The 22,211-nt window shown below is 28.0% G+C and overlaps 5 protein-coding genes and 1 non-coding gene across 9 annotated transcripts in view; 4 read left to right on the forward strand and 2 right to left on the reverse strand.

Annotated features, from left to right (window-relative positions):
- The window catches only part of mRpL44 (mitochondrial ribosomal protein L44), a 28,494-nt gene extending 25,020 nt beyond the window's left edge, over positions 1 to 3,474 (reverse strand). The window contains exons 1-6 of one of the 3 annotated variants that reach the window (XM_035868787.2): positions 3,285 to 3,474; positions 2,834 to 3,200; positions 2,630 to 2,714; positions 2,227 to 2,530; positions 2,020 to 2,150; positions 1,045 to 1,826 (exon numbers count right to left, since the gene is read on the reverse strand). In XM_035868787.2, the coding sequence (XP_035724680.2) occupies positions 2,029 to 2,150; positions 2,227 to 2,530; positions 2,630 to 2,714; positions 2,834 to 3,200; positions 3,285 to 3,354 (948 nt within the window). In that variant the 5' untranslated portion in view covers positions 3,355 to 3,474 and the 3' untranslated portion in view covers positions 1,045 to 1,826; positions 2,020 to 2,028. Of the gene's footprint in view, positions 1 to 1,043; positions 2,151 to 2,226; positions 2,531 to 2,629; positions 2,715 to 2,833; positions 3,201 to 3,284 lie in introns of those variants that run through there. The other 2 variants (XR_014983553.1, XM_085663926.1) reach the window with 2 other exon arrangements.
- Positions 3,475 to 3,608: 134 nt separating this feature from the next.
- Positions 3,609 to 4,878, forward strand: RpLP2 (ribosomal protein LP2). Its single transcript, XM_035868789.2, has 4 exons — positions 3,609 to 3,770; positions 4,245 to 4,417; positions 4,503 to 4,601; positions 4,690 to 4,878. Exons 2-4 carry the CDS (start codon positions 4,246 to 4,248, stop codon positions 4,758 to 4,760), a joined length of 342 nt encoding a protein of 113 aa, XP_035724682.1. The 5' UTR covers positions 3,609 to 3,770; position 4,245; the 3' UTR covers positions 4,761 to 4,878.
- LOC118442902 (small nucleolar RNA Me28S-Am982) lies at positions 4,106 to 4,180 on the forward strand. Its single transcript, XR_004838520.1, has one exon. It is a non-coding gene; the product is annotated as a small nucleolar RNA Me28S-Am982 (small nucleolar RNA).
- A 573-nt stretch (positions 4,879 to 5,451) lies between the features above and the next one.
- On the forward strand, positions 5,452 to 13,871 carry Chc (clathrin heavy chain). 2 transcript variants are annotated; one of them, XM_035869063.2, is made up of 15 exons: positions 5,452 to 6,089; positions 7,133 to 7,340; positions 7,516 to 8,474; positions 8,588 to 9,022; positions 9,145 to 9,598; positions 9,733 to 10,052; positions 10,156 to 10,421; positions 10,562 to 10,796; positions 10,903 to 11,285; positions 11,370 to 11,667; positions 11,757 to 12,197; positions 12,294 to 12,856; positions 13,052 to 13,280; positions 13,406 to 13,481; positions 13,597 to 13,871. In XM_035869063.2, exons 1-15 carry the CDS (start codon positions 6,048 to 6,050, stop codon positions 13,728 to 13,730), a joined length of 5,043 nt encoding a protein of 1,680 aa, XP_035724956.1. In that variant the 5' UTR covers positions 5,452 to 6,047; the 3' UTR covers positions 13,731 to 13,871. The 2 variants fall into 2 exon arrangements, with proteins under 2 accessions (XP_035724956.1, XP_035724957.1); XM_035869064.2 differs by having other exon boundaries at positions 5,453 to 6,089; positions 13,052 to 13,274.
- Positions 13,872 to 16,087: 2,216 nt separating this feature from the next.
- Pop4 (ribonuclease P/MRP subunit POP4) lies at positions 16,088 to 17,895 on the reverse strand. Its single transcript, XM_035869078.2, has 4 exons — positions 17,780 to 17,895; positions 17,522 to 17,661; positions 17,043 to 17,433; positions 16,088 to 16,927 (listed from the first exon to the last, which is right to left on the reverse strand). Exons 1-4 carry the CDS (start codon positions 17,889 to 17,891, stop codon positions 16,791 to 16,793), a joined length of 780 nt encoding a protein of 259 aa, XP_035724971.2. The 5' UTR covers positions 17,892 to 17,895; the 3' UTR covers positions 16,088 to 16,790.
- Positions 17,896 to 17,979: 84 nt separating this feature from the next.
- On the forward strand, positions 17,980 to 20,244 carry Rilpl (Rab interacting lysosomal protein like). Its single transcript, XM_035869074.2, has 7 exons — positions 17,980 to 18,154; positions 18,456 to 18,805; positions 18,873 to 19,014; positions 19,110 to 19,237; positions 19,346 to 19,716; positions 19,836 to 19,934; positions 20,024 to 20,244. The coding sequence occupies exons 2-7, from the start codon at positions 18,494 to 18,496 to the stop codon at positions 20,145 to 20,147; spliced, it is 1,176 nt and encodes a 391-aa protein (XP_035724967.1). The 5' UTR covers positions 17,980 to 18,154; positions 18,456 to 18,493; the 3' UTR covers positions 20,148 to 20,244.
- Positions 20,245 to 22,211: the final 1,967 nt, after the last annotated feature.

Consider the following 22,211-nt stretch of genomic DNA (forward strand, 5'->3'; position numbering starts at 1 on the left):
TTTTTTTTTCTTCAAATTATAAACTATACAAACATAGGAACTTTTTGGTTCCTAGAAACTTTTGGGCCTTAATAATATTAATAATGTATATGAATGGTTTAGATAAACGATTAAATCTGGTAAAGAGAATGCAAAAAGAAAAAAATTACAAAAAAAGAAGAAAACTATTTTTCCGTAGTAATGTTAACGCAACGATACCTATATATATAAATAAATATATATATATATATGTATATATATCTATGAATATTGATTTGTAAGTAAATTTATACTCATTAAACATTGTTCGTATGCATTCGTCGTTTATTTAACTATAAGAAAACATGTTGGCGTGTGCGCGCGCGTACGCACGTGTATGTGTGCATTGTAGTCATAGGAATATGCCTATGCATCTGTGTGTATATATATATATATATATATATATATATATATTCCGTTGCATAGCACGAAAGAAAAGACACGAAGAACGGAATATTTTCACGTTCAGAAAGACGAATGGAATTCATCCATCTGAATACTTCAGAAAAGACTATACTGATTTTTAAATACATTTCATGATTCTCCTTCTTTCTCTTTTTATCTCTCTCCCTTTCTCGCTCTATCTTTCTAACTTTTTCTATTTATTATAGAATACACGTCACCAATCTACAGTGTGTAGATACGTATAAAACTTATGTATACCGTATGCAACTTCTTAAGTGTGTATATATATGTATATATATATATGTATATATATATATACATGTGTATATATATATATATATATAAGTATAAGAATAGAAGCGATCAAAATATACATTGCGCCAGTTGGAATAACGGAAATATTCCTGTATTAATATTTATCAATAACTTCGTTTATTACTCATCAGTATTATTAACAGTAATTATCAAGAGAGAATTTTATATATATATATATATATATATATATATATATATATATATAATATGTCTATAGAAAAAATATATTTATGAAAAAAGAAAAAAAAAAGAAAAAAAAAAAGAAAAAAAAAAGAAAAAAAAAGAAAAAACATTTGAATGAACATTTTTGGTTGAAAATCATTTTGTATAAGTAACCGTCGCCATTTTGTTTTCTTGCAATTCTTCAGTTGATTTCAACGCGTGAAAAAGAAAGAATCACGTTTTATATCATTGGTAAATCTTAAATATATATATATATAAACATGTCGTGTAAGAATATGTGTATTTATGTATGAGTATGTCATATATGTATGTACATGCGCCCATCCCAGTAATAACACAAGAGTATGTTTGTTATGTATATACGTATGTGTATATATATGTTAGCCATTATTCACGCTACGTCACGCTATTGCTCTCGTCGATTTTCATGATTAAATTGTAAGAATTTTTTTTCTTTTTTTTTGTTTTTAAATACATATTTAAAATGATTTTATTTTACGCACCAATTTTTACGTTTCTTTTTAGATCGAATTTAATAAATTATTTCGTAGAATTATACATCTTTTCTGTTTACTCTTATAATAATTCCGTGTATATTTCGATACTCTCTTTCTCTCTTATTTCAACTTTTGATGTAATCGTCAATGTTGCAAACGACGACTTAAATTCTTTTTCTATCTTGATCTCGTCATTATCGATAAAAAAAAAACTTCGTCAAAGTTTTTCAACTGAGCGAGCAACGTTCATTAGTCAGCAGAAGAACAATGAGTTAATTGCACATTTCTCTTCTTGTAATATATCATGGTTTACACGTAACTTAGATTTACTGTGATCCTTTTAAAAGTTGTGATCGTTGATTTTTATGACAGATGGCGTCGCTATTAAATCCTCAATTCTTATTGGCTCTAACCAATCAAGAACGGACCAATCAGTTTCGGGCAATAATAAGTTAGAAAGTTGTAATTTAATTTAGTGTAAATAGTTGCATGTACTTCAGAATATATATATATATCCTTTTTTATTATTTATTATTTATTTATTTATTTATTTATATATTTTTTTACTTATTTTATATTACTTTAAAAATTTGTATCATACCATCTATTGCTAATCCATCTCAATAACTTTGTCAAATTTTATAGGACGACTAGAATCTAACAATCCATATATTTTGCATAAAGCATTAATTACAGCCACTTCCTTTGCCTCCTGAATATTTGCACCACATCCTTGACATAATGAGCACATGGTTAAAAATATATTTTTCATAATAGGTATGGATTATCTTAAAACGTATATACTTACCAATACCTAAACATTGTTTATCCGAATAAACCGCAATACGATACGACGACAAAAGAGTATTTATTCCTGTTTCTCCAATGATTCTTGGTTCTGCAGGTCCTCTGCCTTCTTTCAAAAGAATATCATTTAATTCTTGTAGAGGATTACTTGGACACCATATATTAGGGAGCTCTTTTTCTGCTAATATTGTTATTAAAAAATCACGAACAAATATAGCAGCATGATTAGCATTAACACTTTGAACAAGAGCTGCTACAAGGGCAAGAAATGTATCAGCTAATGTTTTGCTCGAAACAGGATATTCCTAAAAATTATATCTCATTATTAATAATAAGAAAAAAAAAGAAATAATTAAAATATAATGATATTCTAATACAAAGCTGGCAATTTTACAAATACATACTTCAGTTAATATTAAATCTGTTGTTCCAAGGTGTAAAGATGAATTAGCCAATGATTCTTCGCTTAAGAGATAACTGTGAATACTCCTATATAATAAAAATTTTAATTAATATTTTTTTGGATCAGATATAATCATTATTAGGATATTAATTCTGATCATAAAAGAATTAATATTATGAAAATATATAGAAATTATTAAACGTACATAATACCATCGTCTGGTAAATTAGGCAAACTTTCAAGTAAATATTTGTGTACAACTCTAGAAACAAAATCTCTTCCATCTTGTATAAGATCTCTATTATCCCTTAGATTAAGTTTAGGATCTGATATTCCTTGTTGCTTCTGCATTTCTTCTTCTTTAATAACGTAAGATTTATGAATCAATGCTTGTTCTAATAATTCTGGATCAAATTTTTCGCTAAGTCTTTCATTAAATGCATAAAGTTCTGCATTTCTGTTCCATTCCAGAAAATTACTACGAATAGGTTCTATCTGTGTCCCAATCTTTTTTTTCCTTTTTGTAATTTCCATTTGTGTTGGAGCAACCCATCGTTTTATAAATCTTCTAGCTAAAATAATCAAATTTTAATAAATATAAATAAAAATTACAAAATACATCACAATATACTATGTCAAAGTAACTATTTACTAACTTTCTAATTGAACAGTTTTACATCCTCTATTTAGAACAAATGCTTTTGTCAGTGAACGTAAAGCATTCATTTTTATTGTAATATTGAATTAATATATCAAATCTTTTGTTATTAATTGTAGAATTCGTAGTAATTACAAATTTTTGTAACTTTGTAACTAAAACATGTGTGCATTATTGTTATATTCTAATTATAGATACCTGAACTGGTTGCTCATTGGCTGTCTGTATTTCTACCTAGAGGGCAGCATTAACAATTTTTGGAAACTCGCTTGAATCCGATTGGCTAATATTCGTTACTTTCTTTGCAGGGATTGGTCGAATATATTAAATGTTTCACTGAACCGGAAATAAATTTTATAGTGAATTGCAGTATGTATGAAAACCTACTTCCTATTTCACTTGCCCTGTGAAGGGTTGCTTGTATCACAATTTGTACATCACTTCATTTGAGCGTGTTCGACGTTTCGTGTCGTAAGACTTAAAGGTAAGATCGAAATCCGTATTGATTTGTAATAATATAATTTTCGACATCTAATTTATAAATGATGTAATATAAATATCAAATAATTTTCAAGGATTGACGCAATTAGTTCTAGATATATTTTGATACTTTTTTTCAAGTGTTGTGTTGCACATGTGTAACCTTGAGTATTAAAAAAAAAAGTAATTACAATATTATTTAATGACAATTGTAATTGCTGGTCAATAATATGTATTCTTGCTTATTAAACATATAAATTTTGTAAAAGTGTATTAGAAAAAAAAATAAAAAAAAGATTTATACGTGAAAATAAATCTAATAATTATTGAAATTGTAAAATTTTATGATGATTTAAATAATCACCATCTTTCGACTGATTACTGTGATGGTAACTTTTGTATCTGAAAATTTATATTCTTTATTTCAATATTTTTATTTGATATTGAATATATGTATTGATAAGAAAATTTGTTTTAGAATGCGTTACGTGGCCGCTTATCTTTTGGCTGTTTTGGGAGGGAAAGGATCTCCCAGCCAAAATGATATTGAAAAAGTTCTTTCTTCAGTCGGCATTGAAGCTGATGGGGAAAAATTGAAAAAAGTTATTTCAGAATTAAATGGAAAGTCTATTGACGATGTTATAGCGCAAGGTAAACTGGAATACTACGATTTACTTGAATCACCGATAAAGAATCAAACATAAACATGATTTTATAAATCATAAATTAATTTTAGGTCGTGAGAAACTATCTGCTTTACCAGTTGGAGGTGCTGCACCAGTGGCTGCCGCTGCCGCTCCAGGTGCAGCTGCTGCACCAGCTGAAGAAAAGAAAGGTATGATCATAAAGTTACAATTAATAAATAATATTCTCAATAGTCATGTTAATGTTCCCTACTAACACTTACATTTCCATTATAACAGAAGAGAAGAAACCAGCTAAAGAAGAATCTGAATCTGACGACGATGACATGGGCTTTGGTCTGTTTGATTAAACAGAATAAGAAATGAAAAAACAGATTCTCTTCAGCAGGAGAATAATGAAATTGTACAAAATATCATTTGTATCGTGATCTACTGCTGTAGAATAAAAGCAGTTTTTAATTTGCTAAATCTTTAATTATTTTTATATCCCTTACAAAATTAACGATATAGATTTATTTTCGTTATTAATTCTATTGGATCGAATATGAAACATCAAAAATTTTAAAAGAATTATAGAGATAACTTAGTCAAGAAAAGAAAGTAATGAAAGATAACCTCAATTAATACAAAAATTTTAAATTATCTCGGAAGCTATTCGACGAGGTATAATTAAAGATTAAATTATATACGAATATATATATATATATATAAAGCTACTCCAATTTTTTTGCGTTTCGTTAATAGTAAGAGAAATAAGGTTGAATTTTATAAAAGAAATATTAATGTTCGATAAGAGAGCAGCACATGCATCATGTCTTGCTATCTCTCTTACACGTAAGGAGAAATGAAGATGGCGGCACGAAGTGTGAGAGAGTGAGATAGAGAGAGAGAGAGACAGAGAGTGATAGTGCGAGAAAGAGAAACGTAGTGGAGTGGGAATGATAAAGAGGAATGAAGTGGGGCAAGAGGGAAAGAGAGAAAGAGAGAGAGGGTAACGGTCTGAAGAAAGGAAGGGGGTGGCGTTCGAAGCACGGAACAGAATCCGATAGCTTGTATTCTTGCGCTAGTACGCTAGACGATTGAACATTTAAATTCGGTAACAGTCCTAATACCGTATGGTATTATATCTTCTCTATTGAAAAAGATATCTCGCCTGCATATAGATTATTTTTTTTTTCTATCAAATATATATACAATTCCTTGTTTAAATCGTAATAAAGTGAGTGTAAGTAAAAACTTCCGCTTTTGGGGAACTATTTCTGGTTAGGGGGCGGCCTTTAGCGGCCATGATGGGTGTCAGCGGCGAGTAGTGACGGCATTCGCTTTGCGTCAGTTGGTTTTCTGCGCTCTGATGGTTAATCTAAGGTTTTTCGAGAATAAAAAGCGCACGATAAAAGCCGGGAACGATTGTAAATAGACAAAAAAAAAACGTTTGATCGGCCGTCGGATAATCCTAACGTGATATATTCGCGGCGATATTAATAAAAAATAAGGGGAAAAAAAATAAAAGAGAAAAAAAGAAAGAAATAATAAAGAAAAAAGAAAAAGGAAAGAAGGAAGGAAGGAAAGTAAGAAAGAAAGACAGAAAGAAAAATTAACTTTCCAGGTAAAAATTTGTTGAGAAGTAATTATAAAAAATGACGCAGCTACTACCCATAAGGTTTCAGGAACATCTTCAGGTAAGTGACCCGTTTCTTCTCTCTCTCTCTCTCTCTCTCTCTCTCTCGTTCTCTCTCTTTCTCTCTCTCGTTCTCTCTCGTTCTCTCTCTCTCTCTCTCTCTTTATTATTTTTTCTTTCAATTCTCATTTCACAACGTATGCTTCTTTATATTATCAAATAATACGTTAATACAGATCCATTGATTTATCCTTGCCATTTTATTTCTATCTCCTTTTTCTATTCCGATATCTACGATAGAAGGACAGATAAATTTATTGGCGACTTATATCGAATGCATTTTAACGATTAGAACGGAAGTTTCGAAAAGAGCATTTGAAATGACGTTACTTTGACAGGTATATCGTTATATACTCTTTGATCTTTCTATTATATATTATATACATAGAACTTATCGTTGTATTAGACGACGCAAAAAAATATTTTTTTCTAATAACGTCGACGAAATCGATGTATTATGATTTTATTTTATCATCGAGACAGGTTATTCCAACAGGAATCAAAGTTCGAAAGAATAGATCGATTATTGCTAATAGTACGCGATGAAAGAGAGACAAGGGCCACGTCTACTCGACACGTACGCCCCTTCCTCCTTCCGTTGTCGTTGAAAATTACGTTTTCTTTCTTTCATTCATTCTTCTTTTTCTTTCCCCCCCCCCCTGTCTTTTTCCTTTTTATCCCTTTTTCTTTTTTTCTTTTTTCTTTCAAATTTCTCCAATGAAAAATTTTCAACGCCTAATCTACACTTTTCAATTCAATTATTATTCCATTTATCCCTTTTCTTTTCTTTTCTTTTCTTTTTTTCTATCTTTCAAAGTGTGACTCTCATCTTTGAAATTATATAAGGATATTATATTGTTTTAATGGTTGCAATATTAATTTGATTCTGAAATACTTCTTACTTTAAAAATACTCTTTTAATTTGTGGTTTCGTCATTTATTGATTATCACTACAAATTATATCATAGAAATTTTCTTTCGGAACATTTTATATATCTGATAATAGATTGTTGTTCATTTCGTTATAATGTATCATTTTTGTAGCTTACTGCTGTTGGAATTAATGCGAGCAATGCCAGCTTCAACACGCTCACCATGGAATCGGATAAATTTATTTGTGTTAGAGAAAAAGTGGGTGATACTTCCCAGGTAGTCATTATCGATATGAATGATTCTACGAATCCTACTAGAAGACCTATTTCGGCTGATTCTGTTATCATGAATCCTGCAAGTAAAGTTATTGCACTCAAAGGTAAAACTCCAAATTTTGTTATCTGGAAAAAAAAAAAAAAGGAAAAGGAAAAGAAAAATGAAAGAAAAAAAAAATGAAAAACTTCAATTAATGACAAAATATATAATTTATACATTGACATTCCATACATTCTGTCATTAATATTCATTTTTTTTTTTTTTTCTATTTGAATTAGCTGTGAAAACATTTCAAATATTTAATATTGAAATGAAATCAAAGATGAAAGCCCATACTATGACAGAAGATGTAGTTTTTTGGAAGTGGATATCTATAAATACATTAGCATTAATAACTGAGAGTGCAGTTTATCATTGGTCGATGGAAGGAGATTCAACACCCACTAAGATGTTTGATCGTCATTCATCTTTAAATGGATGTCAAATAATTAATTATAGAACAGATCCAAAACAGACATGGTTATTATTAATTGGTATTTCTGCCCAACATAACAGAGTAGTAGGTGCAATGCAACTTTACTCTGTAGATAGAAAATGTTCTCAACCTATTGAGGGACATGCGGCTGCTTTTGCTCAATTTAAGATGGAAGGAAATCCAGAACCTAGTAACTTATTTTGTTTTGCCGTTAGAACAGTTCAAGGTGCAAAACTACATATTATAGAAGTAGGGCAACCTCCCTCTGGAAATCAGCCATTTCCCAAAAAGGCCGTAGATGTATTTTTTCCACCAGAAGCGGGAAATGATTTTCCTGTTGCCATGCAAGTTAGCTCTAAATATGATGTCATATATTTAATCACAAAATATGGCTATATACATATGTATGATATTGAATCAGCAATCTGTATATTTATGAATCGAATTTCGGGAGAAACAATTTTTGTTACTGCGCCTCATGAAGCTTCTGGTGGTATAATCGGTGTAAATCGAAAGGGTCAAGTTTTATCTGTATCCGTGGACGAAGAGAATATCATTCCATATATCAATGGAGTCTTACAAAATCCTGAATTGGCTTTGAGGATGGCAGTAAGGAATAATTTGTCTGGAGCCGAAGATTTATTTGTAAGGAAATTTAATATGCTATTTCAAAATGGGCAATACGCGGAAGCTGCTAAAGTTGCCGCTAATGCTCCAAAGGGAATTTTAAGAACTCCAGCCACAATTCAACGATTTCAGCAGGTGAATATACATAGAAACGTTTTAGTCTACTTATTGTTTAATTTTCTTCAAATTAACTTGAACTTTTAAAGAATTTATTTTTCTTAAGTGAGACATAAAAATTCATTTTACAGGTTCCTGCTACACAGGGTCAAACTTCTCCACTGCTTCAATATTTTGGAATTCTGCTTGATCAAGGACAATTGAACAAATATGAATCATTAGAATTATGTAGACCTGTATTGGTACAAGGTCGTAAACAACTTCTTGAAAAATGGTTAAAGGAAGATAAACTTGAATGCAGCGAAGAATTGGGAGATTTAGTGAAACAAGCTGATCCCACTCTTGCTTTAAGTGTTTACTTAAGGGCTAATGTACCCAACAAAGTTATACAGTGTTTCGCTGAGACTGGTCAATTTCAAAAGATCGTTCTATACGCTAAAAAGGTTTCTTATACTCCAGATTATATATTTCTTTTAAGAAATCTTATGAGAATTAATCCTGACCAAGGCGTAGCATTTGCACAAATGTTGGTTCAAGATGCAGAGCCCTTAGCTGATATTAATCAAGTAAGTTTTGCGATTGTATTATTTTAAAAATTATTATTACCATTCACAATGAAATTTTATTGATATTTAATTAACATTTTATTAATTATTTCTTTATTTATCTTATTTGAAAATTTTTGTAGATTGTAGATATATTTATGGAGCAAAATATGGTTCAGCAATGTACAGCATTTTTATTAGATGCACTTAAAAATAATCGACCAAGCGAAGGAGCTTTACAAACACGCCTCCTGGAAATGAATCTAATGTCTGCTCCGCAAGTAGCCGATGCAATTTTAGGCAATCAAATGTTTACTCACTATGATAGAGCGCATGTTGCACAATTATGTGAAAAAGCTGGTCTATTACAACGTGCTTTGGAACATTACACGGATTTATATGATATCAAGAGAGCGGTTGTTCATACACATTTATTATCACCCGATTGGCTTGTAGGATTCTTTGGTACATTGTCCGTAGAAGATTCTCTTGAATGCTTAAAAGCTATGTTAACGGCGAACATAAGACAAAATTTGCAAATTTGCATTCAAATTGCAACGAAATATCATGAACAATTGACGACTAAAGCACTAATAGGTATATATAGATATATATAAAAAAATTTACGCGTGAATTAATTTTTTTTTCATTTTTGAAATAAAAACAAAAAAATTATTTAATTATATCATTATATGCATCCTGTATATATTTATATATGAATATATTTACAGACTTGTTCGAGAGTTTCAAATCTTACGAAGGCTTGTTTTACTTCTTGGGATCAATTGTGAATTTCAGTCAAGATCAAGAAGTACATTTCAAATACATACAGGCAGCATGCAAGACAAATCAAATTAAAGAAGTTGAACGTATATGTAGGGAAAGTAATTGTTATAGTCCTGAACGTGTTAAAAACTTTTTGAAAGAAGCTAAGTTACCAGATCAGTTACCCTTAATCATCGTGTGCGATCGATTTGACTTTGTGCATGACCTAGTCTTATATCTATATCGGAACAATTTACAAAAATACATAGAAATATATGTTCAAAAAGTAAGTTATTATTTCAAAATAATTCGAATTTGTTTTTTTTTTATTTTTTTTTTTATATGTCGTATTGAACAATGAACATACAATTACAAATGTTTGATTTCAGGTAAATCCATCACGTTTACCTGTTGTAGTAGGTGGTTTGTTAGACGTTGATTGTTCAGAAGATATTATTAAAAATTTAATTCTTGTCGTACGAGGACAATTTTCTACCGATGAACTCGTAGAAGAAGTGGAAAAACGAAATCGACTGAAATTATTATTACCGTGGTTAGAATCTCGTGTTCATGAAGGATGTGTAGAACCTGCTACTCATAATGCATTGGCAAAGATTTATATTGACAGTAACAATAATCCTGAGAGATTCCTCAAGTAAGTTATAATACAATAAAAATGTGATAATTATTTAACAATATGGAGAAGGAATAATTTGTCTCAGGAAAAAAAAAAAAAAAAAAAAAAAAAGAAAGAGACAAACGAATGTACTCACTATTATTTAATTTATATTTTAGAGAAAATCAGTTCTACGACAGCAGAGTAGTTGGGAAATATTGTGAAAAACGTGATCCACATTTAGCTTGTATCGCTTATGAACGCGGTCAATGTGATAGAGAATTAATAAGCGTTTGTAATGAAAATAGTCTTTTCAAAAGTGAAGCAAGATATTTAGTAAGACGTAGAGATCCTGATCTTTGGGCTGAAGTTTTATTAGAGGGTAATCCATATAAGAGACCATTGATCGATCAGGTTGGTAAAATTAACTATAACGTATATTTATATACACGTAGAAACATTTTCTTAACGATATTATTCTTGTTTTTTTTTTTTTTCTTTTTCTTTTTTCTTTCTATAGATCGTTCAAACAGCATTATCAGAGACCCAAGATCCTGAAGATATATCAGTAACTGTAAAAGCATTCATGACGGCTGATTTGCCAAATGAGTTAATAGAACTTCTCGAAAAAATAGTACTCGATAGCAGTGTATTTAGTGATCATCGTAATTTACAGAATCTCTTGATTTTGACAGCAATAAAGGCTGATCGCACACGCGTTATGGAATATATCAATCGTTTAGATAATTATGATGCGCCTGACATTGCCAATATCGCTATTAATAATGAACTTTACGAAGAAGCATTTGCGATCTTCAAGAAATTTGATGTTAATACATCGGCTATACAAGTTCTTATTGAACAAGTAAACAATCTCGATAGGGCATATGAATTTGCCGAGAGGTATAAAATTTACAAATGATATTACACAATTAATGATAATTATTCCTTTTAAAAAATAATTAATTTCAATTTTTATAATTACAGATGTAACGAACCAGCTGTATGGTCGCAATTAGCTAGAGCACAATTACAACAGGGTTTAGTCAAAGAGGCTATTGATAGTTTCATTAAAGCTGACGATCCATCGGCATACGTCGATGTAGTAGAAACTGCTCATCGTACTTCCCATTGGGAAGATTTGGTTCGCTATTTACAAATGGCACGTAAAAAAGCACGCGAATCATTCATAGAAAGTGAATTGATTTATGCATACGCTCGTACCAACAGACTTGCCGATTTGGAAGAATTTATTTCTGGGCCTAATCATGCCGATATACAAAAGGTATTATATTCATTCATGAATATATTTAATTGTTATTATTGTTTATTGTGATTTAATTTTTCTTTTTTTTTTTTTTTTTTTTTTTATAGATTGGTGATCGATGCTTCGAAGATAAAATGTATGAAGCGGCAAAACTTTTGTATAACAATGTATCAAATTTTGCTCGATTAGCTATAACATTAGTTCATTTGAAAGAATTTCAAGGAGCCGTGGATAGTGCTCGTAAGGCTAACTCCACGCGTACTTGGAAAGAAGTTTGTTTTGCTTGCGTAGACAGTGGAGAATTTAGATTAGCACAAATGTGCGGTTTACACATTGTTGTACATGCCGATGAGCTGGAAGATTTGATCAATTATTATCAAGACAGGGGACATTTTGAAGAATTGATTAATCTTTTGGAAGCTGCCTTAGGATTAGAAAGAGCACACATGGGAATGTTTACGGAATTAGCTATATTGTATAGTAAATACAAACCTCAAAGAATGAGAGAACATCTTGAACTATTTTGGTCGCGTGTTAATATACCAAAGGTATTAAAAGTTTATCTATACAAAGAAATTATATATATTATTATTGATATACCGATGACAATATTTTTTTTTTCTTTCTTTTTTTAATTGTTTTAGGTTCTTCGTGCAGCCGAACAAGCACATTTATGGGCAGAGCTTGTATTTTTATATGATAAATATGAAGAATATGATAATGCGGTGTTAGCAATGATGCAGCATCCTACTGAAGCTTGGCGCGAGGGACACTTCAAAGATGTAATTACTAAAGTGGCAAATGTTGAACTATATTATAAAGCTATACAATTTTATGTTGAGTATAAACCACTGCTGCTAAATGATATACTGCTTGTACTCGCACCACGAATGGATCACACAAGAGCAGTTGCATATTTCACAAGGACTGGACATTTGCAATTAGTGAAACCTTATTTGAGATCGGTTCAAGCACTTAATAATAAAGCAATTAACGAGGCTTTAAATGGCTTGCTCATAGACGAAGAAGATTATCAGGGCCTGAGAACGTCGATAGACGCGTTTGATAATTTTGATAATATTGCGTTAGCACAACAATTGGAAAAGCATGAATTAATTGAGTTCAGAAGAATTGCTGCATATTTATACAAAGGAAATAATCGATGGAAGCAATCCGTAGAGCTTTGTAAAAAAGATAGATTATTCAGGTAAGTACAATGCGCGTTAGATAAAAAATTAGATTAAAAAAAAAAAAAAAATTTAAATATAAACTCACACCGCTACGCTTTTTATTTGCTGCAACAAATTAAAGATAAATCTTTCCTTTTTTTCTCTCAAGGATACTTATATCTCTTCTATATAAATTTTTAATCATGTTTTTTTTTTTTTTTGTGTGTTTATAGGGATGCTATGGAGTACGCTGCAGAATCTCGAGATGCAGAAGTTGCTGAGGCATTATTAGAATGGTTTTTGGAAAGAGGTTCAAAAGACTGTTTCGCAGCATGTTTATTCCATTGTTACGATTTGCTTCATCCAGATGTTATCTTAGAATTAGCGTGGAGACATCGTATATTATCTTTTGCTATGCCATATCTTATTCAAGTAGCACGTGAATATATTACTAAGGTAAAGGTAAATTTATAAATTTTATTACAATATATTAATGTTTTTCTTTTTCTTTTTTTTTTCTTTTCTTTCTTTCTTTCTTATTTTGTCAAAAATCTGATAATTTATCATTTAATAACGTGCTTATATAGGTCGATAAGTTAGAAGAGGCAGAAAGTCGTCGAATTGAAGAAACTGATCATCAGGAACATAAACCTATGATCATGCGTAAGTATTATGGAATCATATTTATAAAAATGTATAGAAAAAGGCCCGAGTAATGTCTGATATCATTATTATAATATTTTGATGATGATTATTAATGATTTCATCATATTTTTAGCGGAGCCCCAATTGATGCTAACTGCAGGACCTGGTATGATGGCACCTGGTTATGCACCTCAAAATGTATACGCTACACCTCCACAAAGTGTGTACGCACCTCCTGCAGCCGCTTATCAAGGGTATGGTATTTGAAATACACTATGTAATGCATCAAACAAAGCAGGTCAACAAAGTCTACTTTTCTATAAAATTTAGGAAAAACAAGATTATTTTATTAGATTTTAGTCATAATTAATTGCTGAAGAGAAGAAAAGAAAAAAAAAAAAAATAAAAAAAAAAGAAAAAAAAAAGAAAAAGAAAAATATGAAAAAAAAAGAAAAAAAAAAAAAAAAAGTGTTAGAAGAAAAATACTGTTGTATTGAAATCTCATTGTAACACAATGAAAATAATAAGCGCGAGCGCAAGATTATTTTCAAGCATTCTACTGTTTATATTAAATCTTGTAAACATTTCTTAAATTGTTAAATGTATTACTAACCGGATTAAAAAGTTTCATTTTTAAATAAGAAGCACCCCATATTGCAAATTAAGTATTAATTAATATAAATATTTTAAAGAAAATACAATGACAAATGTGTACGATATGGTATAAATATTTTTTAATATCATATTGTCGGTTCTATAGTTCATTATAAATTGTTTCATGTTATTAAATACAACATGGTAGGAAATAACGTAGCGTTGTATACTATGTTCAAAAGGGAGATGAAAAAATTTGATTGATATATTAATGTTTATACAATTTAGTTTAAAAAAAATTAATATTACATTTATATATGGCCGTCTCTATTACGTTGTATTATAAATTTATATTTATTGAATTTCTTTCTCTCATGCTATAAAGTGCTTCCTTTGATTATAAAATATATTAATGTGAGCGCATGCAAGGATTTTTTTTTTTTTTAAGTGAATTTTATACTCATGTTAAGTTAATAGTTCCAAGAACAGTAAATTGTTAATGTCATATATACATAATATTCTCAGTTTATTCAAAAACATTACTATTTAAATAATTGGAGATAAATTTTAATTTATTATATATTATTGCTTTTTTTTTTTTTTTTCCTTTAAATAATTAGAAAGAAGTTTCCGATACATCATTATAATAGTAGGATATATTGCGAAGCATATATATATATATATAGTTATTGAAAAAGGGAACTTGAAATGCATCTATGATTGCCTGGATGTAACAACGCTATGAGATAATTGGAGATTTACATATTGTATGTGTAGCACGTAATATATATATATATATACATATGTGTGTATATCTATATATATATATGTTGGTAATAAAACACGAAAAGAAGCTTTATAATATTGCCTAATAAAAAATAAGATTCATCATTTAAAAAAATATTTCTGTTTATTCTGTGAAAACATCGGATTGTAAAATGTCTCATTATCATATTGATGTATCGATATACATATATATATATATACATATATACATATATATATATTTATTCGATTGTATATTTACGTCTTTGTTTATTATATACAACATTTTTACTTCTAGCCAAGAAATATGGCAATAAATTATACACAAAGGATATAAATAAAATTGTCGATGTGTATGCAAGTGTAATAGGATAAAAGAGAGATTATTTCTTAATTCGTTGTATGAACATATACAGTCTTTAATGTTTTCTACTTATTCCATGCATTGATATACTATTATTACTACGTTTCTTATTTTAACTATTAACTTTACATTGTTACACACTTATAGTATTTATAATCATTCAAACAAAATAGATTTTTAAAGTGATAGCAAAATATGTAGTTATAATTCAATCATGACATTAACTTGTTGATCAATTTATGTTCAATGTACAAAACATTTAATATTTGATTCAATGTACAATATGTGATTCTATCTTTATCTCTATTTCTATACTTTGGTATTTCTGGTATATCTTACGTGTCACGTTCCTGAATAGGTCTATTTCACGACATAAGACATCTCAGTCAACATTTTTACGTTTCATAGATCACAAAGAAAAGCATTGTAATATTTCAAAAACCTTGTTATACATAAAAGATATTAAACGAAAGTTATTTAACGAAAGATTCCGAGGTAAAATATAGGGCACAATACATTTAAATATTAATTAACATTTGAGATCAGAAATAATGTTCTTGATTCTACAACTTTCGTTTAGTATTCAAGCTTTAGGAACATATGTTAAGTCAAGTTGATACAAATGAGAATGTTTAACATTTTCAAAAATTATTTCGTCCTTTTTCAAGTTAAAAAGAAAAACAAATATATTGTTTAATATTTTTATTTTACGTGCTAATCTAATTGGGAATTATTATAGTATTATATCATAATATTCTATTATTATTAATTTTGATCAATTATTGAATACACTGAATTGAAAATAGAATTGGTTAATAATTATATATATATACATATACATTTACATATACATATATATATGTATATATATATAATTATATATCGTACTGCTATTCAATGTAACATGTAAGTAGTATATATATATACATATATTATATCGTATTCTATATCAGAGTGAATGGTATAAGAAAAATAAATAATTATAATAACTGTAATAAATGATATAAGTCCATGCGCCAAAACCAATGGAATTGTAATTTGTGGCAAAGAAAGTTCACAATGATATTTTAATGAAAAGCAATCTTTATTAAAAGTTGCCTTATTATTTTGCTCATAGCATATATGGCATCAGCTAATCATATTATGTATATTTAAATGATACATTAGTAGGATAAAGATATGAAATTAAAACAAAAAAGAAAAAAAAAAACAGAAAAAAAAGTGATAGAATATAAAATATATTATTTATTAGATGAAATACATTCTGAGATAGTGAAAATGTAGAAATACAATGCTCCTCAGGCTTCAAGTATTTTAATAACTTATTATTGTATTGGCTATTATATAATAGATGTTTTTGTGAACATGTCTGTTTTATGCCTAATTTTTTAACGTATATACATACACATGTATATATGTAGATTTTATTTATATAAATTTACATTTCAAATAGATTGCGTTATAGTGTTCAAGTATTATTCTACATGATATTTGATTAAATGTACTTTAATGAACATGAATATTATTCTATAAGGAAGATTTCTTATAAATAATATGTACTTTGATGCACAAAATATCATACGTTGTACATAAATTAGAGCTTGTTATAATTCAAAGGTATGTGCGCTTTTAAATTTTTTGACTGTTCTTTCAGTAGGTCTTACGGACAACTGTTTTCCATATATTTGCAGCGTTAGGTCGTGTAAGTAAAGTTCTATTACTATAGCATTCTTTGGTAAGGCTATAATAAAAACGTTTATTATAACAATGTAACGATAAAACAATTTTTCTCATGTCATTCCTTATATTTATCACTTTATTAATTGTTTGCTAATAAATATGATATTAATACTCACTACGCATAACATCATCTGTACTACATAATCTGAAAGTATTCTTAGTATCTTGCACAATTATACCATTAATACCGACCAAACTAGGGCATTTAGATTTAACTACAGAAATTTTAGCACCATGAAAGTCTGCTTTTATTAATTGTTGATTTATATTCTCCCAATTAGAATCAATTGGATTATGAGTCGCACTGGATGAAAATTTATCACCCAAAATATTCTTTATATATTTTAACCACAATTCATGGAGTGGTAATAGATCTGTATATTTTAAACCATTTTTGTTGCTAATTTTACCTAATCCAAGTAATATCCGTTTTCTCGTAGTTAAAAATTTCTTTTTAATTTTGATATTTCTCGTAGTTTTAGATCTAAGTTTACTAAATATATAAGTCTATAACAAGAATGTAGAAAACGATGAATGCAATAGTCTTCAAAACGATCATCTTTTAGGTTATGTTGACAAATAAATAATTTATTACCTTTTTCAATTCATCTGCTGCAGATTTTATATCAGACGATGGTAATAGGTTTTGTAAAAAGTTTATAAGATATCGTTCATTATTTTTATAAGTTGTAACACTTTTTGTTAAATTAATTGATAAAGGTAAACATATATTTTCTAGAAACAAAATATTGCATATTAAATTAATAAGTTATATGTATATATATATATATATACAAATACGTATTTATCGTATATGTTAATTATAAATTTATTTTATTATTTTATTACTTACGAGATTCTTTGTCCATTTTTGTAATATTTATAAAATCTTCTGACAGCACACGGACTCGTGTATAGACTAAATGATCTCGAGTCAGTGCTACCAATAGAATGTATATAGACATATACGTAATATCGTAGTAATATCGATAGTGTTTCATATCGATATTATCGAAGAGATAGCCAATCAGAAGAGTCACAGGATAACCGCGATAAAAGATTTAACCTCGTCATGCTCAAGTTTAGATCTTGGATTAGACAGTTCATATAAAAAAGGACTGACATCGCATACGTTAGTCATCAAGCGTAGACGAAATTATACTTGTTGAATTGAAATTTTTTGTGTGCTAGAAAAAAATGTTTTTACAATAAAAAAAAAGTTATCCGTGTACGTAGAAATGTAATTTTCATTATATTACCAATTAAAGTATTTTTTCCTATCCATAAAAAAAGTTATGACAATTTGTTTTTTATTATTTCAAATAATTTAATATAATACAATAAATAATAATAATTTTATATTATTTTAATCAAAATGAAAAATGAATGATAAAAGTATGAATGTCTTGACCGATATCTATTTGTACTAATAAAAAATTTAGCTTGCTATAAATATATTTTATAGGATTGATATATAATCCAAATATTATTTTATAATCTATATTTTAAATATCTTTTTTTGTTATTAGGTTTATGTAAGGAAACAATTTTCATATAAGTATTATTCATGCCTTTTTGTCTAAAGCCCAATCATACTTCTACAATGGAAGAATATTCTGTGGTATCAGATGTCTCGGTAGTAGATGTCTATGATATTGCCTCAGAAATAGGAAAGGAATGTGAGAAACTTATAGATCTGTTTGGCGTTGAATCTGTAACGAATCTTATGCCAAAAGTTATTAACGCTTTAGAATTGCTCGAAAATCTTGCAATTAAAAATGAAAGAGAAAATACTACGGTTCAAGAATTAAGGGCTAAAATTATACAACTTGAAAGCGATAAAATTGGAAAAGCTGAGGACAGACAAAGATTTGAAAAAGTAATGATTCATATTTTTATAAATATTTAGAAATCAATATCAAAACCTCTAATCTTAATTCTATTAGGAGTTGGAGCAAATTGAAGAACATTGGAGACAAGAATCAAGAGATTTAGTTGGCATGGTAACTAGATTACAAGAAGAGAATAGACGATTGGCAGAAGCTTTACGGGAATCACAAAGTGATAGTCAGTACAGCGGTAAACAAAGTACTAACCACTTACCCAATAACTACTATTAATATCTTATATATAAATCTTTTTTTAATTTAATCATAATGATTATATATATGTTGGCTTTTTAGCTTTTACAGCTAGTCAAGAAGTGGATGTTTCAGTTTTGCAACATTTAAGATCTATGATAGATAAGCAACGTGATCAAATTAGAGCAAGGGATCGAGAACTTACGCAAAAGAATTCAGAAATAGAAAATGTAAAATGATATTTATCGATTTATGCGAGTATAAAAATCGATCATTTATGTAAATCTTATTTCTAGTTTTTTTTTCATAATTTTTTTTTTTTTGTTTTTTTTTTTTAGCTAACATCACAAGTTGAAAAACTTGGGGTTGTTGGAAGAGAATTAAAACGTAAGCAACGTCAAGCACAAATGCAAGCACGCGGTCTTGTAGAGGAAAGAGCAGATTTCTTAGCACAATTGCAAGATCAAAATCGAGAATTAATACAACTTAGAGGTAGACTTGGACTAGCCAAGAAAGAAAATGAAGATTTATCTAAATCACAAGGATGTCCTGATTTGACAAATAAAGCTGTATACGATTTGGATGATCCAGATAGACCCAGATTTACTACTGCTGAACTAAAAGAAATCTTGCATGAAAGAAACGAATTAAAAGCAAGAGTTTCAGATTTGGAAGATGAATTGGAATATTATCGACCAAAACCAGAAATGTATGTTACTGTATTATTTGTTTAAAGAATTACGTTTTTGTAATGATTTATTATTTAATTTGTAATATCATTTAAAGAAAAAAAAAAAACCGTATATTTTTATTTAATAATTTTTCCAGACCTATAGATGACAAGGATGCACCTGTACAAGGTCCTCTTCCTTATGAACCAGATGATGCACCTTGGAAAAAATCATCAGAATCTGGCATTCGTAAATTGTATGCATTATCTAATTATATCTTGTAAATTATATATCGTTTAATTTCTTATATATTCCATCATTATTCTATTTGATTTATTTTTACAGTTTCCGAAAAATCTTCTCTGAATCCAGCAGCAGCTTTTTAGGAGGTAGTAGTCCTCGACGAAGTCTTTCCAGTCTTTCAAAAATGGCACTATCCAGTAACAGCACTTGTGATGAATCTATGTAATGTATTTTTTCAGTTGTTTGGTATGAAAATAACTATATAACAAATTTTTGAAAGATTATATGAAAGATTGCTCCTCATAAACATAAACATAAAAAAAGAAAAAAAAGAAAAAAAAAAAAAAAAGAAAAAAGAAAAAGAAAAAAAAATCATTTATAAATCTAAAGATTTGTTTAACATCATAATATAATACTGATTTAATCATTTATTATCTATAACAAAAACGATAGATAATGTAATCATTTAGAACTTAGTTTTTTGATAGAGGCATACATATAAGTATGTAAAAATAATGAAAATAATTACTACAGCTCTCAGAATTTAATTGAATAACGTTGTAATTTGATACTTAGTGCTACGTAAAAAGAATAAGCTTTCACAATCGAAACGTATTAAATTTTTTCTCTTGAAAACTATCATATTACATCGATCTGTTTATTACACAACCTGACTATAGTAATTATTTTTTTGTGACTTGATATTCAAAGATCAACAATATTTAATAAGAATAGATCACAATTAGAAACGAATTTCATCTTATATGATTATCATTTACTTCATATATACTATTTATAATTTGCTTCCAAAGTTTATCACATTATAACATTTTTTAAATATATATATTTTTTTACACATGAAAATATTTCAAACTGCAAATTATAAACATGCCAAGTAAAAACTATATTATTCGTATTCAGGTAAATTTTATTTATCTTTTTATATATAGGTGAGAGACATATTAAATGTTAACAAAAATTTCGTAGGGGTATTATTCAATTTGCATAAAAAAAGTTTCACTTTTTGAATAATGACACAATCGATGCAAAAGTATATTTCCATTACATATCTATAATTAGCACCCATATTATTATTAGAAAATTACACAAATGAAAATACATTTTGTGCCATTATATGTTAATCTAGCAATGTTATATACAACGTGCGTGTTAGGTATACACACGCAGCTCACTTTACACTTTGTAAATATGCACGGAATTGTGATTATTTTATAATCGCATGTTTATTATTATTATTAATATTATTTATAAAAAAATTTCTAAAACAAATAGATTATACAATAGTATAATAACGAAGTAATTGGTATTGCATATATATATATATATTCTGAATATATACATATATATATATATATATATATATATGTATTCAGAAGTATTTTAATATATATATAATCATAGTTACAGTACTGTCTGTATATTGAATAAATATGATGAAAACCTTGTATAACATTTTTTGAAAAAGTACAGTATTTAATATATCTGGTATATACATACATACATATATACATTCAAAACTAAAATATGCGATTGAATGTAATTTACTCTTCAGTAATTTATACAATATTCTCATGGCATTTGTTAATATGTATAAAGTAGATAGTAATTATAATGCTTACGTTTTAAAATATATATATATATAAATATATAAATATATATATATATATGTCTTCGAAAGAGCCAAAAGATTATTAATTAATGACTTAAGTATATTATTATGTTATAAATAGATATTAATAATCATTGTCCATTTATATAAAATTCATGGTTCCTTATAGTATCAAAATTAGTATTCATTGTTCTCAAATAATTGCAAAAATGAAATTTTATAGATTTCAAGTATTATTGTGTTATTTGCATTTAATCTAGCAGATGCAAAAAATAATGTCTATTATTGGCGAGATAAATTGTTTATATATATATATATAAATATATATATACATACATACATGTATTCCATATTAATTGGTTATTATACGAAAATATTCAAAAAGAAATGAAAAGATTAATTTGATTAATTTAAAAATAATAATTTTTATTGCATTTATGTCATAATTATAAGAATTTTGCAATCACAATTTCAATACTATAAACAATAACTTCCTATTAATTTTTTTTTAGCTACATCTTTTTGATAAACGAGGTATATACAACAAATAAAATATTTATTAATAAGTTCTATATATATATATAATTTATTAATTTTAAGTATGAAATACGCATCATATAATTTTGACTATAATTAGTAAAAAAAAAACTTATCTAATGT

The sequence above is a fragment of the Vespa mandarinia genome, chromosome 24, assembly GCF_050613455.1.
Source record: "Vespa mandarinia isolate Hongniang chromosome 24, ASM5061345v1, whole genome shotgun sequence".
Lineage (NCBI taxonomy): Eukaryota > Metazoa > Arthropoda > Insecta > Hymenoptera > Vespidae > Vespa > Vespa mandarinia.

Bases quoted from the DNA above. Each gene is read 5' to 3' on its own strand.
- RpLP2 (XM_035868789.2), top strand. From the start codon at position 4,246: ATGCGTTACGTGGCCGCTTATCTTTTGGCTGTTTTGGGAGGGAAAGGA. The intron at 4,418-4,502 runs GTAAACTGGAAT...AATTAATTTTAG, and splicing joins TGACGATGTTATAGCGCAAG to GTCGTGAGAAACTATCTGCT. The intron at 4,602-4,689 runs GTATGATCATAA...CCATTATAACAG, and splicing joins ACCAGCTGAAGAAAAGAAAG to AAGAGAAGAAACCAGCTAAA.
- Chc (XM_035869063.2), top strand. From the start codon at position 6,048: ATGACGCAGCTACTACCCATAAGGTTTCAGGAACATCTTCAG. The intron at 10,797-10,902 runs GTTGGTAAAATT...TTCTTTCTATAG, and splicing joins AGAGACCATTGATCGATCAG to ATCGTTCAAACAGCATTATC. The intron at 12,857-13,051 runs GTAAGTACAATG...GTGTGTTTATAG, and splicing joins AAAAAAGATAGATTATTCAG to GGATGCTATGGAGTACGCTG.
- Pop4 (XM_035869078.2), bottom strand. From the start codon at position 17,891: ATGTCTATATACATTCTATTGGTAGCACTGACTCGAGATCATTTAGTC. The intron at 17,434-17,521 runs GTAATAAATTAT...TTCTTGTTATAG, and splicing joins CAGCAGATGAATTGAAAAAG to ACTTATATATTTAGTAAACT. The intron at 16,928-17,042 runs GTGAGTATTAAT...TTTTTATTATAG, and splicing joins TACAGATGATGTTATGCGTA to CCTTACCAAAGAATGCTATA.
- Rilpl (XM_035869074.2), top strand. From the start codon at position 18,494: ATGCCTTTTTGTCTAAAGCCCAATCATACTTCTACAATGGAAGAATAT. The intron at 18,806-18,872 runs GTAATGATTCAT...TAATTCTATTAG, and splicing joins ACAGACAAAGATTTGAAAAA to GAGTTGGAGCAAATTGAAGA. The intron at 19,238-19,345 runs GTAAAATGATAT...TTTTTTTTTTAG, and splicing joins AGAATTCAGAAATAGAAAAT to CTAACATCACAAGTTGAAAA.